Raw genomic sequence first — 17,236 nt, forward strand, 5'->3', positions numbered from 1 at the left:
ATTAAGTATACTATACAATACAAATTTCATAGAGCTTGTATTAAATTTTAGTATTATTTACTTCTATTATACTTAAATTATTAATTTATTGTAGATAATTTCTATTAGCAAAATTGATCTTTTTCACGATGTTTGAAAATATTCAATTTAAACTAAAATAAAGCTTAAAATAAGACGTTATCTTAAACCCCATTTTAAGAATTAGTAGAGAAACAATTTGCTGTTATTTATGTATCCTGAAGATTATTTTATTAAAGATTATTTCCTGAAGATTATTTTACTAAAATATTTCAAAGTTGATGTTAATACCTCCAGGATTGTAAGTTTAAAATTCAATGAAAGAGAAGTACGCTCCACTTTTGTCGAACCCGAACCGTAGCTTCCTGAGTAGGAGCTTCACAAAATGCGCGTGTGCGATATAATGATAAGTTCGCAATATAACGGCACATATGCCGATTCCTACGACACTCAAATTCCCATGGCATATGTCACGTACGATCTTACGTCACAAAAGTAATTCATTCCCTCGTTTCGCACATAAAGGGTTCACGCACGCACGTACAACACACGCATACACGCGCATCTACACACTTGCAATCCACATAGAATTATGAAAAAGAAAATTAATTCATCCTGGATACAAAACTGTAATCTGTACATTCTCTATACCGATACTCCCACCTACAGACTCCTACACGTGCTTTCTCTCTCTCTCTCTCTCTCTCTCTCTCTCTCTCTCCTCCCTCGCTCCCTCCCTCTCAAGAAAAAAAGGAAGATCTTACCTCTCGTAACAGTATTCCGGTATCCCGTTCTTTTACGAACGCAATGGCGATAATCCGCCCTCACGTTCGCTTCTTCGCTTCGCTTCGGTGAAAAAATAATAGAAGAAATGATTTTCACGATGAGAGGCTGGCGAGGGGTGGTTAAATCACTCGCGAAGGATTTTTCGCGCTATATTAATCGAAGGTCGTTCGATAACTCGTGATCGATCAGAGGGGAGGGGGGGATGTAGCTGATTCGGCCGGCGAGAAGAAAAGGGTTGCGCCGCGCGCGCGCGCACGCTTGATCGTTATCCGCGACTAACTATCGCGCGCGCGATTCGCTTGATCGCGAGGATTGAATGACTGAGACCGCAAGAGATCGGTAGCGCGTAAGATACGATCTATCGCAGCCTGAGGCCGAGTTAGGACTGTGGACTCTGACAGGCCGCGACTCCGCTCTCTCGCTCGCGAGGGCCAAGCCTACCGACTCACACTCCGCACTTCGCTTCTCTCCTGATGCCGGCTACGCGACAACGACCCCACCATCGTGGCTCCTGGTGCACGCCTGGTAGCGCTCAAGCGGAGTGGTAGGAGCAGCTACACCGCTCCGCTTCGTCCCGCGCCGAACCACGCCGGTCGCCTCTCCTCTTGGTGAACCGGCGGAATCGGCGTGACGGAATTGCCAAGACACCCGATGGTTGTGTCTCTCGCGACTCAATCAAGGGAAGTGTGAGTGTACGCGTATTGCATGCGCGAGTGTGTAGTGGTGCCAGGTGTTTTGAGTATCCATACTCAATGAACTCATGAGGACTGGTATTTTCAGCGACGTCTACCGTTTTGCGGATGTCCAACAGAAGTTCATTGAATTCTTATCTATCAGTTACAACAGATGTATGTATTTTACCTGTGTATATTTGTACGTTTACGTACAAATTATTCTATATTCTAAGTAACAGATGAATAATTTCGAGTTAATGATTAATTTAATTATAAATTGATTCTATCAATATTTGAGATTACTCTGTTAAAAATATTCGTTTATATAATGATGCATTTAATTCAATTTATTCCATTAATTTTTTATATATAAAATTGAGATTATTCTATTGTAAATATCTTAAACGAATATATTTACTTACGACAATTAATTTAATCGAATCTATTCCGTCGTTTAGATTAAACGTGCGACCATTCTATTGCAAATATTTGTTTTAACAAATATTTTTTAACGATTAATAAAATTAAATTTATTCAATTAATTTTAAATTTGAAATTATTTTACTAAAAATATTTAATATCTAAGGAAAACTTTTACCATTTATCTATATAGCGTTAGAATCGTAATAAATGCTTGACTGTAGCTGATAGCCGGTGCTACAAACTGAGGAGAGACAGAGTAGTTGTCTTCCGGGTAATTTTACCTGACAGTGAGATGGGTGAGAGAAGTTCCATGAACTTTAACTAATATTAATTTATCCTCTGTATCTTCTACATTTTTTTCATGAAAGGAAATGGTAGATTTAAATTAGCATTAATTAATATACAGGTAATCGAAATATAAAATGAGGAATTTGTTCAAGTAGTTTTTGTCGATAAGTTTTGAGACATCATTTAATAATGCGTCTCCTATTAATCTTTTTTTAATATTACGGAATTTTTTTTCGACTGTCATCGATATGAGGAGCGTAAATTTTGGAGAAAATATCTAATAATATCAATATCTATAATAACATCTTTATATAATTTAATATAACATTAATTAATAGATTTCTGAAAGTTATAGGATAAGTACAGTTATATAATCACTGCGTAATTTTGTAACAGGATATCATGTAGTATCTTGTACCGAAGACAAGCAGAAGCAAGATGTACACATTTAAAGGAATTTAATTAATCTCGGTTTGATAATACGATTCATGAAATATGTAATTTTATATAAATCTTTTCAGAATCTAATTATTAATACATTGATTCGTGATCAACATTTAATCACAATATATATTTACCTGTCGTGTTAAACTATTACAACTCGATATTATAACTCGATATTATATCGTTGATATTCAAAGCTAAATTTATTCTGATATGTAATAGAACTTCCATCAAGCAAATTTCACACATATACGGGATCAATCAGAGTAGTTGAACTAGCTTTTTACCCTAAAAAAATAATTGACTGCACACGTTATAATTCAATTAGGTATAAAGTCGATAATTTTCTCATAAGATAAAAAGTTCAACGAATCTGTATGTATCTGTTTATTAAATATTTATTCATGAATTTTTATGGTATTATATAAGAAACTAATTACCGAAACATTCGGAAAAAATGAATAAACTTAATCTTAATTTTTGTATGTGATCTAAAACCTTGATGAAAGAAACGTGCTTTTATACTATCTTGAATTTAATCAATCAATTCGCACATGGAGGTTATGAGAACTTAATTGCTTCTTCATTGCCAACAACTTGTTATCTCGCATTTAAAAGTAATAATAAAATCTCGGAAGAGAGTAAACTATAAGATTATAGGAAGAGCCATCATTTATTAATGAATTTAATAGTAAAATATACAGGGTATCCAGTAAGTTTTGACAAATCTCTTGTGTAGATAGAGCGGATTAAACTGAATCGAAAAATCCTCTTTGCAATTTTTGCAATTTTTGCAATTTTTGCAATAGTGAACGAGATATTAATTTATCTAAAGATTGTCGATAAGTGGAATAAAATCATAAGACATAAGACAATTTTAAGATTTTTTCCAGAGCTTTTTATGAAATATCTCCAAGATATGAGCAAACTTTTAAAGATATCTCAAAGTTATTTTATGCGTTAATTTTAGATATTCATTGGGTAACTAAAAAAATTGCAAAAATTGCAAAGTGATAAAAGACTTTTCGACTCACACAGTCTAATTCGCTCTATACACACACGAGCGTTTTGTCAAAATTTATCGGATACCCTGTATATTTAAATTTAATATATGTAAAATATTTTTAAAAATTTCAAATTTTTTTTATGTTAACCAATTAATAAAGAAACATATAAATAATTTAGAACTTTTGATTAAAAGGAGCCATTAAATCTGAATTATCAATCAGATATTAACATTTGGCTTATATTGTAGCAATTACTTTACATAAAATTTAATAAATATTAATTATATTTCGCGTGATATCATAAAGTTGATTCTTAAAATTGCGATAAGTAGTACTAGAATTGATGTATTTTATCAAAGGTTAAATTTATCTTAATTGGAAAATTACATGTTCGATATCTTTTCTTCTAATTCGAGAAGACGCTTGTAAGGAAGCCGGCTAGGCTTGCCGGTTTGCTTCAAGAATTTATGATAACAGTTCCGGAAATGAATCGGGTTTTGAATTATCTGTAGAGCTAACGTTTTAGAAAAGTATTTAGATAAGCTCCAGGAACATTATGCGATTTTGTCTCGTAAATGCACCGATGCGATACAAAAGATCTATTATCCTGCAATCAAGGACTTTCATGGTCGCATGATATTACGGATCTTTTACCCTGCAATAAGGATTAAACCTTATTACAATGGCCCGATGACTCCGACGGTTAAGTTATCGAGAAGCGTCTCGAAGAAGATAAAGACTGATTCACGTTGTGTAAGCGGCAGGAAATAGGCGTTGCATTTTGACAATGAAAAATGTTAATACGTATGTTAATGAGTACGCGATACAAAACGGTAACAAAACGGCTAGTGTCAAGACTTCGGTTTCCGTGCTTGAGAAACTCGTAAGTCCACACAAGTAAAATTATTTTAATTCTTTACTAGTTATAACTAAAGTAATTCAAAGAGAGAGAGAGAGAGAGAGAGAGAGAGAGAGAGAGACACGTGTAAAAATATATAAAAGTAATAAATAAATTAAGCATAAAAGCAGGAGAAGCATAAGAAAATTGATACAGAAATAATAATTATTATTATGTTGAAATTCCCTTTATTCAATTTTCTTAGTGCAATTAAATATAATATAGGCTGCAGCACGTAAAAGAATGTAAAGCAATAAGATGTAAACAATAAACGAATTGGCCAATCACAGTAGAGACGTAGAGATAAGGCAATAACGTAAGTATAGCATATCTAAAATGTTAATTTTTTTATTATAAATATTTTATTTAGTTTTTTGTGTGCCTGTTACTTATAAATATTTAACGCACCGTGCATCATTATATAAGAATTATCTATTTATATTGTTGAAGAAAAATAACGCATTTCTTTTCCAGCACGCAACACGATGAATGACTATAAGCGATTCTCAGAAATGTTTCTCTATCTTTGCTGTACAATATTATCAGTGCGTTTTCAACAAACATGGATGACACAAATCATAGAACACAAAGAATTCACTAAGCGCCGCCTTAAAATGACCTCGATTGAAATCTCTCGGGCAATACAGGTGGCTGTATGGAGTCCCCTCATCGGTCACACGTACCACAATGAGTCAGTCATAGCCTTATATTTTCTGACCTAGAAAAAGACTCTCAAGAGGTGCGGCATGGATGAACAAAATAAAAAAAAAATCGAACAACGAATAGAGTCAAACTAAAATAATTTGGCGCGATCGTTGCCGCCAACATAAATGTATTATAGCCGTTACAGATTAACAATTAGAATGCAGGTTGAAGATCGAGTCATTAAGAAAATGTTGCCGTTTATTCCACACCATTATATATATATATATATATATATTTTTTTTTTAAAGAGAAATGAGCTATATGTAAAATATGAAACAGAATCTCAACGTCAACATGAAGAAGCCTAAGATGCGTTCATCTAACTATTCCTATACTGTTTGGAAAATGTATTCAACTTTATTCAGCATTGTATACAGGCAGTCTAAACATACTATTTGTCTGTCATACTTAGTGTTAACGCTGGTCTAATCTCATGGGTAGAAGTGCGTCCTCAAGGATATATTTAAGAGACTGGTTACTTCAATAGAGCTGTCGAGAGTATCGCTCAATTATGGCCAGTGGCTCTTTTCGCGATAGGATATTATGAAATGTCAATGGTTAAGGCCAAATTATCACTTGCCATTATATCGTCATCAATATGTTACGTCATATGTCAAATTTATAAATACAAGAAAACTTAGCAGCATTTTCTTAAAAGAATTATGTGCTAATTAAAAACCAATTCAATTTGCAACAGTCATAATTTTATTATAAAATAGTAGCTGCCTAAAGTCTAAATTAAAAATATTATTTAAAAACGTGTGCGTTGTTTAAATATTTAAAAACGTGTTTTTGTTCAGATTAACCGAAAATAGTTGATTATTCAAAATAGCGGATGCAAAAGCTTTGAGAATTAATATAAGAAGTAAATTTCAAATTGACTTTCACAATTGCGCTTGATGATTAAAAAATTGTTAGACTGTTTGATGATGGGTTAGCATCAGTACTCGCAACAAGCAACAGAAATAAAGTACGTAGGAATGAGAAGAGGGCCTCGGATTCGAGGAATGTAATGAGGTAACTCGTGTTGCGACTCAATCTGTCGTACGCGGTCTTTTACGTATAGATGGGATTTATAATCGCAATATTCCCATTAGTCACGGATCACCAAGGGTTGCCGCGTACAATCGCTCGTGCTAACAACTTCGCGCGCACGATAACGAGCTACGCAAGTACGTTAGTCGCCTATTCGTGCGACCGTATCTTCTTTTTTCTTGTTGCAGTCAATAGCAGCATGAGTAGCACGACTAATGGTCAACTCACGCTAGTAAATAGCCACGACTGTCTTCCGCAAAGTCTCCATCAGAATTTCCTTTCCAACAACATCTCCATTTACAAATCGAAACGCGTGGCTAAGTGAGAATGATATTTTATTCTTTGATAATATCGCTTAAACCAATTTCTCTTGTCTCTTCTAGTGATCAGATAGGACTCCTGCAGACATGTTGCGCCAGTTGTGTGATTTCGCATCAAGTTTAGCTCCGACTTGGAAAGTCGCCGGTGTGGAGACACCTTCATCCTTGGAAAGAAAGACAGGAGCCACTTAGATAGAGTCACAGTAACTCTATAACATAAGCGTGCCAGTTGGTGGCAAATTTGCGGATGCGTGCAATTGGCATTGCCTATGCTCAGCTATGTGTGCGTCCACCTATATATTGGCAGTGGCCGACCGGTGGTCCAATCGACAGCTATGAAGCAGTTAACTTAATATAGACGCACTCGGAATGTGTGCCATCGGCGACCTCGAGGCCTTCCTTAGGTCAGTGCTAATTCTCGAGAACGGACCGCATCTTCCAAATTTCCGGTCGGCCTTGAAGGTATCGTCGGTGCGGACGAAACTCAATCGGTCATATATTTGCTCACTTCCTTCTGTTAGATAGTAAATATGTACATAAAATAATATGTATAAATATGACGTCTCACGCATGTTTGTGCATATATTTTGTAGAATATTTTTCTTTACAATTTATTTTTCTACATTGCATAATTTTATTTTAAAAGAATTATCAATTTGTTCTGAACAGATAATAATTTAGATAATTGTAATATTGTTTGAGACATGTCGCGCTATATTTAAAAGAGAAATAGAATCTTTTCTCGCTTTTTAACAAAATTAAAGAGAATAAAAATGTAAAGAAGTTAAGTACATTACAATGAAATTGGAATTTACATTGCTCTTCATACTTGTAATTTTTAAATGTTTAAATGTAATGTTTGCGGTATATTTGAAGAGATAGTTAAAATTAAATATTAAATATTGTTATTGCTAAATTGGCTTGGCAGATTTACCATCAATACTACAGTCTGATAAATATAAAGATAGTGAGCATTTTCAGCGTTTTCACTGCAGCACAGGTTTGCTGTGTTCAATTTGGAATGCACATGCGAAGCGCGATAAACGATATCCGTTGCAATGTGGCGGTTGTTGCGATGTTATCAGTACGAAAAAAAAACTTGAAAGAATGCTAATGATATCAGAAAACTATTTTAAATCCGTAAAAAATTCTATCTGATAGAAAAATACATATATGCTGTTACATATATAATGTTGAATACGTTATGGTAAACAAGCTGCAGTTCTGTTCAACAGAAAAACAAACAAAAGACGGCACTATATGGACAATCGGCGTAAAACACATCGTCCCTGAACATAAATAAAATTTTTGCGTTAAGGACTGGTTATCGAAAGTGTCGGATTGTTAACGGTATGAAAATTTGCATTTTGTCTTGTCAATTGAAACCGCAAACAAGTTAATGTTGGTTCAAGAATGTATATGCAAAAAGGTAATAAAACACACACGTATAAATGCATATTATGTATAAACAAAGGTTTACATTGTTCATCGAAACTATGAATCACACGAGCAACAAACAATTACGCAATCACAGTGATATTTTCATTAGGTTATTTTTATCGCAAAAACACGATTCTCGATCCTATCAATTTTAATTAATCTGACGCACTTTCTGGATAATTAATATAAATGTTTTCGACTGTGTAGAGAATGTTGAAGGAAGAAACAATAAGAGGAAAAAGAAACGATAAAATTTCGACATTTGTGCACTAATTATCACTACTTGTCAAGTAGTGACAGTGTTGCTAATTATTGTATCGTAATGCAATGCAAACTGAAGAACAAAGTTAAGCAACATTTAAAAGTTACTATTGCAGCATATAATTATCTGAAATGTTCATTTAAAAATCATTTTTCTGAAAAAGGAAGACTAATACTGTAATATTTTTTATATCTTTCTTTCTCTGCAATTCAGATTATTTTATTAGCTGCGCCAAATCCGAGCGATTACTCTATCTTGCCTGAATTCGCGAGAAATTTCTGACAGCAATAATGAGACAATCACCGATTTTTTTAACGACAGTAATCTCCAATTGACTAATAACTATTTGTTCGCAATCACTGATTAATCAATATTAGTAATGTCAGTAGCACGAAAAAAAACGGAGACACGTAATAAAATATGAGATAACCAGATGATAGCCAATTGAATGAAACGACCGCCGTCAGGTTCATATTGATGAATATCTCGCAACGAATAGTTAATCGCTTTGATAAATGCTCCGCTGTCCGGCGCCGATTTCGAGGCAAATAAAAATTGCGTTACGTATTAATTATTGATATAGTAGTTTGCGCGTTGCGAATCTGTCGCAAGAGCAGCGTATGCGACAATGATATTTACACGAGGCGGATACTCCGGTACAAGTATAATATGTTCGCGGTATTAGTTCCGTTATCCATCTCCCACGTAACGCGACGCGATAGTCACCGGCACTCGTACCCGTGTCGCGTTGTTCTCTCGCTGTTGTTATACCCGGTGACGCTACCGACGCGGCCGGATTGATGTTTGCGTAACGTGTCATTTCTCTCGCGAGGATACCCGTCAATTATGGAGCACGCGCGTATCACTGTTACGCTGGGCTGCGTAACGCATTTATACTTAACGCGCGTATGACGTACGTTACTCGCGTTAACGTGCGTTAAGTGTGAATGCGTGTGATTACGTGGCAAAAAGATTATGCGGTAAACGCACGAAGAAGTAAGACGGTTCCTACGGTTCTTCTGCGGCAAAAACGGTCTCCAGACAATTTAATTTCATTTAACTTATTGTACATTTGAACACACGCACGTTTTAAAGAATTATATCCAAGGTATGCAAAGCTGAATAAATTAAATGATAAACAAATGGTTAGCCAGCAGCAACACTTATCTGCTGTTACAACGTTCATCAGAACAATACAAAATTAAAGAGTGAAAACTTACAAGTTGCAATAGAACTGTGTACCTATAACACGTAACAATTGAATTCATTAAATATTTGATACTAAGCCTCCAGACTGTTTGTTTGAAATTGTTTAAAAGGAGCTAATAACTAAGGAACTAATAATATATTGTAAGAAATAATGATACGATAACATTGAACGTCTAGTGGTCGCTTAAAGCGAACGCGGAACAGTTACGTAAAATGTCCCAGTTTAATCGCTTCTTTAGAGTAATCGAAGAAGACGTCATTAATCATTTTATAATAAAATGCAAATCTGCATAATAACGCCAGTTAATCTCGGGTCAACGAGTGCGTTGTACTTTTTCAAGCGTTAAGAGGATCGCTCATTCGGCACAACAGCATCACGATCTCACATGCGCTGACCGCATTAAGTAATGCCTCACCTGACCAACGTTTCATGACGTGAGTCATTCGCACCTCAGGGATTTCTGATCACCTGCTAACGAGAAAGTAGCGCGTCACGGTTCAAAGTAGAATCGGCATCTCTTGATATCCTGGACGCTCTCAGTTTTCGCCTTCTTGCAAACGAACACGGTCGACAGGCGATTGAGCCCAACGTGCTCTCGCACGTGACAGTCCAGTGACGAGCAGATCGCAAATTACATCCCCGACTTTTTGCTAGAACGTAATCCAGCCACGTTCTCTGAAGACCTTGGAAGCAAGCCCTCTGATTTGCGAACGACTGGTGTGCGGGATTAATCGTCACACATCTGCGATTAATCCGCTATTACGGTTGTCACGCATCGCTGTCGTTACGCGTGACAATCTGACCTATAATGCCACACGATAATAATTTCTTCTAACAAATTAACGACTATCTAAGAAAGAGCTATAATTGTGACAATTTTTACAGCTTTTCATGATAAAGTTGAAGTTGGTTTCAAGTACAACTTCAAAACAAAATGTAAAGCATAAAATTATCTAACGTTTAAATTTAAAAAGAAAAATGCAAGAATTTTTGATTATAGAATTGATTGTCTTACAGTTTTTATTTACTGTCTCATATCTTTAATATCGGAAATATACATGTAGAGATTTTGTCAGAGAGTAAAAGAAACTTCGATTTTGTTTAGAATACATATTTAAAGATTAAATTATTCTTTAGAAATATAAAAAAAAATGTAATAAAAGATCTGCAAATTGCAGTATACATCTATACGTGTACAAAAAAAAACATATAAACAGGAGATATATATGAGAAAATAAATGATGAATATCAATCCGTGGATTGTACCTAACAACGTTCACTATATATATATTTATACAACTCATAATAAAATCTAATTGGCTCGTAAAAAGCTGAGTACGCCAATAAACATTAAGATTACCATACTTTTTTCTTAGTGGCACTTAGCTTCATATCTCGTAATTACAATGTTGGCTCGACCTCGTTCGCGATTTATCCGACATAGAGTTTCTAAAATTGCAATAGCGACGTATGCATCCTTTTTCACGTATGCTTGAATGTGAATCTTACGTTACGTATATTATAAAGTTTCATGTACGATATAAATTCCAGAATGGAATTATATTAATAAGCCATAAATGAGATAAAGAATATTTCAACGTTTACAGTAATTTACAGCAAATAACGAAGCCAATATTATAAAATAAATATTTCAATAGCAATAGTGAGATTTAATCACATCTTCAGCATTGTCTTCATTATCTTCAACAAATTAACAATTTGCTTAATACGTTATTAATATTTTATTAAGTGACAAAAACAAATTAAAATAAATTCCGCGAGTGCATACGAAGCAACAATAATGCAGATCTACATCGTACGTTGCGTAACAATAGAGACAAATTGCCTGACAAGTTCCCATGATTCTTCACGAATCTACTCTCGCCTTCCGGCGCAATGCAATTGCAACTGCTTCTTCCACGTGTACCGCGCACCAAATGAACCTCCCGCGCCGCTGCAAATGAACCGATAAAGTGCCGGTACCGCGCGAAGGTATTACGATACGCCCACGCTATACAGACGGCGTTTGCACGAGAATGTTACGCGTTAATGGGCCGACTTCCCGGACATGGCGAGTTTCGACGGCCGCAGTAAATCGTCAGCTGACAATGACATTGCTGCCTGTCACGTCGCAGACGCCACGGATTCCGTTTCTCTCGCAACGCTGTCTAACAATATGCAACGTGAAAATTATTGCTTGAAAAACAAATATTTTTGCTTTAAAAGCAAAATTAATGATTATTGCACTCATTTTTATCGATCTTCTTCATTTTTTTAAATATCGGCAACGGTGACTTTTAAAAAGTTTATTGTGTTTTTGTTAATTTTTATTTACTTTTTATGCGACAAAGATGGCATTTAAATATTTTTATCAAATACTTTTCAATTGTCTAGAATTATGAGAACATTAGAGCGAGAAAATTAATCTCATTGCAGATTCCTTTGATCAAAATATAGTAATAAATTATAGTAATAAAAGAAGATAAAGATGTAAAAATATATAGTACTGATAAACTGATCATTAATAGAATAGAAAAATTAAGTGGCTAATATATCAGTAGATATATCATACATTGTAAGTTAAATTTATATACAATTGCATTATCCTTTTACAAAAATTTATTATTAAGAGATCTGCTAATCTGTATTCTAGTGGAAGTACAATAAGAAAAGATGACAATGCAAATGTAGTTTTTATTTGCATGTTTGTTTACAATCTCTATTATATTTTTCTTTTTATATTTTTCAGTTTAACGATTACTATATAAATATTACGATCACTATATAAATGACCAATCAATATATTACGAAGAATGCACTTTGCCTTAGTAGATACGACCAAAGGTTAATTCGGTATAGTCAAAGAAACAGGAAATATTATTAAGAAGATAAAAGTCAATCGATCATCAATTTATATCATACATTTAGTTACTTGTATTCCTTGTACCGCCGTAAGGTTTTTCTTTTTTTTTTTTACACGATAACTGTTCAAAATTATTCGCATTTACAGCAGTTGTTGGTTATCACATAAAACTTAATTACAAAAAAAATAAATAATAAATATTAAAATAAAATAAACTATTAAAATACATAATAATAAGAAATAAAAAGAAATAAAAATAGATACTATACTATTGTAAGAAATGCTGCAAAAATCTGCATAATTAAATTTAAGCAATTTATGATTATAATCACAATAGGACAAGTAATTCGTATAGATCTCGAAATTTCTCTATAATAGACCTCTGTAGAGCTGGCCTACCTTTTTCAAAATTTGGAAAAAATAAACAGAAATTTGGTTGCCCTCTGAAAAGTTTTGAATTTTCAATTGATTTTGGAAAGAGTTCCGTTGATTAAAGCAATGAAAATATTATTTGAAGCAACGGAGAGGCCAACTTCACGATTCAGAAAATTTCGAGAGCTATTAACTTCTTTATCTTTCATTTTAGCACTCTAATCTACGAGTATATAGAACAATCAATAGAACTTTTTGGGGGACTACCAAAATTCTTAAGAAAATACTGGATTTCCGAAAAATAAAAAAACAATTTTTTAAAACTTTTTTTTTTAAATCTCTACCGTTATGTTACGAATTTTAATAGCTCTCCAAAGGGTTCCAATTATTCTTAATCACGCCGAGAACAAAACAAAAATTCTATAGGAAATAGTTTCCAAGAACTACGTAACAATATCTGTAGCGTGCTCAGGTTGAAAATGAATATTGACCCGTACATTTCAATTAAACCAATTCGACAAAATGTGATAGGCAAATCTCTTAACAATTCTCGTGCACGTGTGGTATATCATTATTTGGTAGAGTTTATAAACCGAGACGGTTCCGGTCCATTCTACCTCGTGCAATCAGCAATCTACACGGTGCACTCAGCAACCAGTGGTAATCTGCTCTTATCTTTTCTCAGCCACCTATGGTTTTGCAATTTAGACGTATGCAACATGAAATATCGTTGCCGCAGCAAAAGAAGGCGCATGGGGCGATTTCTACTGCATACGCGCGCGCCAACTGAAATCCTTATCGTATCGGTCTTACAGTGATCCGGCTGGAATGCACACTCTGAAATGTAATCGTGAAACCGAATGATAAAAAAAAAGAGAAAGAAATAAAAGAAAGAATAAATAAATTGCAACGCGCGAATGGTATAGATGCGAGCGAGACGTTTGCCTGTAGATATGCGATAAAATTTACGATTGAAAACACGTGTATCCATCGCGAATGGGGAAAAAACGTTGGACTCTTTTGGTTTACTTTTAACGTAAAACATATCGTTATTTGTACAATTACAATTATGCAATCGAGTGCTTGCACTTTCGTTACGTATCTGTATAAATTTGAAAAAAAAAAAAGGAAGGATATTATTGGTGATCTTTGTAGCGATTTTAACACGCTCTGATTCGCTCGAGAATCAAGATTAAAGTGAAGTTCTTGCTGTTCGTCGTCATGAACAAGACGACGATAGTAATGAGTACAAAATAATTAAATTACTATCGCGGTTCTACTTTCACCTCATTTCGTTGACAAGTTTCTCCTCACGTATGCGACAATGTAATAATTTATGCCCCGCGTTTTGCCATCCCATTGACGCGTTGCATTTTAATCGGCTAATAAGAAAAACCTACGTAAGAAATATGACAACACATAGTCATAAAAGTTTAACAAACCAAGCGTAACGAACGTCAAGAAATGTCATGGAATTATAGTGGATAATTTCTCAAATCATTTTTCTTAAGAACGAGTTAGCATCAAATTTTGTTGAAAGTTTCATTACAAATATTAAAATTTATAACTTTGGAATGTTTTGTATATTTTATATATTTTAATTCAAAATAATAGTGATTTGAAATAATCATGAAATAATGCTAAATCTTTCGTACGAAAAGAAGGAAGACGTGCGCGGCGAAGAAATGCGACTATAATTACAGCACATTAAAATTTCAACGCAGCTATATCGTGAAGTATAACTGCCGACATGTGTATACGTTTACAATCGTATTACAATGCGTGTTCCAGTTGTAGACGGTATGTACAACTGAGAAAAAAAACCTTATATTCTCTCTCTACACTCTATACCTTCTCTCTCTACACTTCTAACCTTCGATTATAATCGTACTAGATGCAGTACGAAAGCAAAGAGAACGCGACGCTCGAAAAATAAGATTCACTACGTAACTCTCGGAGACAATATAAAGAAGAAAGCCTCTATGTGTGAATTACGCAGCATTGCGTAACGCACGACGTCGCGACGCGCCGATTAAATTATCACAGGCGCAAAGAAATTAATGAAAAAATGAACGCATTAAAAACGCGCGTCGAATATAAGCTAACACTTCAAAAATATTCTTTTTCACAATTTAGAAAATCGTAGCTTTTTAAATGCAAAATTTTTTTCTTTTCCACAATTAGAGACGATTGATATAAAAAAATAAAAAGGAAAAGAATTGCGATAAATATTACCTCAAATTTGTTCTAAAGAATAGTAATACGAATTAGTAATTTAAATGTAATACAAATAACAACAAATACAACAAATAACATTAAAGTGCATTAAAGCATTAAAGAATTAAAAAATAAATAGCTATTTGTCACAAATTAAATTATTAACTTACGATCCTCTAAACGATGTTACATATAGAAACAAGGTCAGAATGATTTTTAAGTTCTCCGAACTATGATGTTGGACCTCAAACTTGTGGGAGTATTCAATAAATGCGAGGGAAAGAAGAGATGGGAGGATGATTTTCTCGGAATCATAAATAAATTGCCATCATCGATAGCCATTCCGGCGTCACTGTTGATGCCCTCACTATCGCGCTTTCCTGTTACAATAAAGTTCAGTTTCCCTCGTCCCTGTATAAACGCAGCGCAGGCAATTGCTTTTTTCTTCCTTTCTTTTACCAAAGAAAAGGAGTCATTAAATATTTGCCGTTCTGTAATACAAGAGCGGAGAGACACATTGCGTTGCGCGGCCTGCCGGTAGTTTTGAAGTAGGAGGAAAAAGCTAATAGCAGATATCGAGCGTAAACTCTCATGTGGAAAGAAATTTACGCACTGTGAATCTAAAGCCGCACTTACAGACATTTTTATGTAGTTTTGCAAAATTCTTACATTTTTAATGCTATTTAGAAATATTAAAAAAGATCTAAAACTAGAGGATTAATAATAAATTGTAATTTTTAATATTAAACATTAAAGTGCAAACATTAAAGTCGCATAAAAAATTATTTTCCTTTTTTTATTTTAACTGCTTTACTAGAAAGACAAAGTAAGCGAGCAAATTTATTATATAGAAGAAGAAAACACGATAATAAACAGTTAAAACTATTACTTAATAGTCGATGTTATTAACAATTAAATAATAAAGTCGCATAAGGAGAATCTATTATTTCTACTTTTCTGAATAAATTCTTGAAAATTCTGAGTCATGAAAATATATGAATTTTTAGTAGTCTTGTTACTTCTAACGACATCACTGTCGTCTAAGTGGTATGCACAAATATAAGACCTTTTATCTGATAAGAACCGTTGGTTCGCGATAACGCGTTCAAACTAGATAAAATCATTTTTTAGCCGGTGATACGAGACTAACAGAAACTAAATTACAGTTAGGTTGAAGTTTCAAAGAAAGTACTTCGTAATAGATAGGAACATTTCCTGATGTTTCTGTTTTATCTCTTCTATTTAAGATGTATTATAGTATCTATATAAGTATATATCTCTTCAAAAAGTGACTGAAATTTATACTTCCCGTACAAAAATGAATATTATATACGTATAAAACAGAGTTAATATAATATTTAAGAATATAATTTTAAAGTTTAAATAAAAATTTTGTTATTTTAACTGTTTTAATTATTTTTTTTATAAAACGTATACTTCTTATTATAATAATTTTTCAGATTTTATATTACCGTTCTAATTGTCAAACCTTTTACATTACTTTCGAATGTAACATCACAACATAAAAAGATCTTTTTATTTTATTAAAAAATAAAACATTCCTAATTCTTTTTTTTTACTAAGTTTTCTTCATTTTGCAGTAAATAAAGTGCGAGATATTTCAATGCAAATAAAAATAATAAGAAAATTGCAAAATAACCAGTTCTCTGCTTTATCACGTCATGATAGGCAGAAATTACATTGAAAAGAATTTTTAGCAGCTGTTACAAATACATTCTGTAGAGGACAGCATTCACTAAAGGCTACAGTTTACAGATACGGTCATATCGACGGATAAACGTATAATTTGAAACTCATGAATTGTCACTTCAAGTTAACATTGTTTATATTTACATAATTTTTACACCCATATATTTTAACAATTTTAATTATTGTTTAGGTATCGTAAAGGAACATTCAAAATTAATAGTTGTATATTTGTCAATAAATGGTAGCCTCTACAAAAAATAATATCTAAAAATGTAATAATATTTAATATCACATTTCCTTAATTAATATTTTATTATTTATTCTAAATTTAATATTCTCTAAATTCTTGTTAGTATCTATGCAGTAATAATATTTTCAGAAATATTACATCGAGAAATTCATTACTTATCAAATATTATTATATAAATAAATATAATATAATTTGTTAAAAAGTTGTTTTTTTATACTTTTTAAGAAAAATAAGACAACTTATATTCTGAAATTATATGAATATTATAAATTATACTCAAGAAACTTATATAAAAATTGAAGTAACTGGCAATG

At 33.2% G+C, this 17,236-nt stretch overlaps 2 protein-coding genes across 3 annotated transcripts in view; one reads left to right on the forward strand and one right to left on the reverse strand.

Annotated features, from left to right (window-relative positions):
• Positions 1-1,260, reverse strand: part of LOC108755037 (protein windpipe) — a 22,345-nt gene extending 21,085 nt beyond the window's left edge. For both annotated transcript variants that reach the window (XM_018497772.1, XM_018497763.1), the window contains exon 1: positions 783-1,260. The gene's annotated coding sequence lies outside the window, so the exon portion shown is untranslated. The remainder of the gene's footprint in view (positions 1-782) is intronic.
• Positions 1,261-1,440: 180 nt separating this feature from the next.
• Positions 1,441-17,236, forward strand: part of LOC108755007 (protein artichoke) — a 36,510-nt gene continuing 20,714 nt past the window's right edge. Inside the window, exons 1-2 of the mRNA XM_018497714.1 lie at positions 1,441-1,490; positions 1,585-1,652. Coding sequence (XP_018353216.1) covers positions 1,456-1,490; positions 1,585-1,652 — 103 coding nt within the window. The 5' untranslated portion in view covers positions 1,441-1,455. The remainder of the gene's footprint in view (positions 1,491-1,584; positions 1,653-17,236) is intronic.

This window comes from Trachymyrmex septentrionalis, unplaced genomic scaffold (genome assembly GCF_001594115.1).
Source record: "Trachymyrmex septentrionalis isolate Tsep2-gDNA-1 unplaced genomic scaffold, Tsep1.0 scaffold121, whole genome shotgun sequence".
Classification (NCBI taxonomy): Eukaryota; Metazoa; Arthropoda; class Insecta; order Hymenoptera; family Formicidae; genus Trachymyrmex; species Trachymyrmex septentrionalis.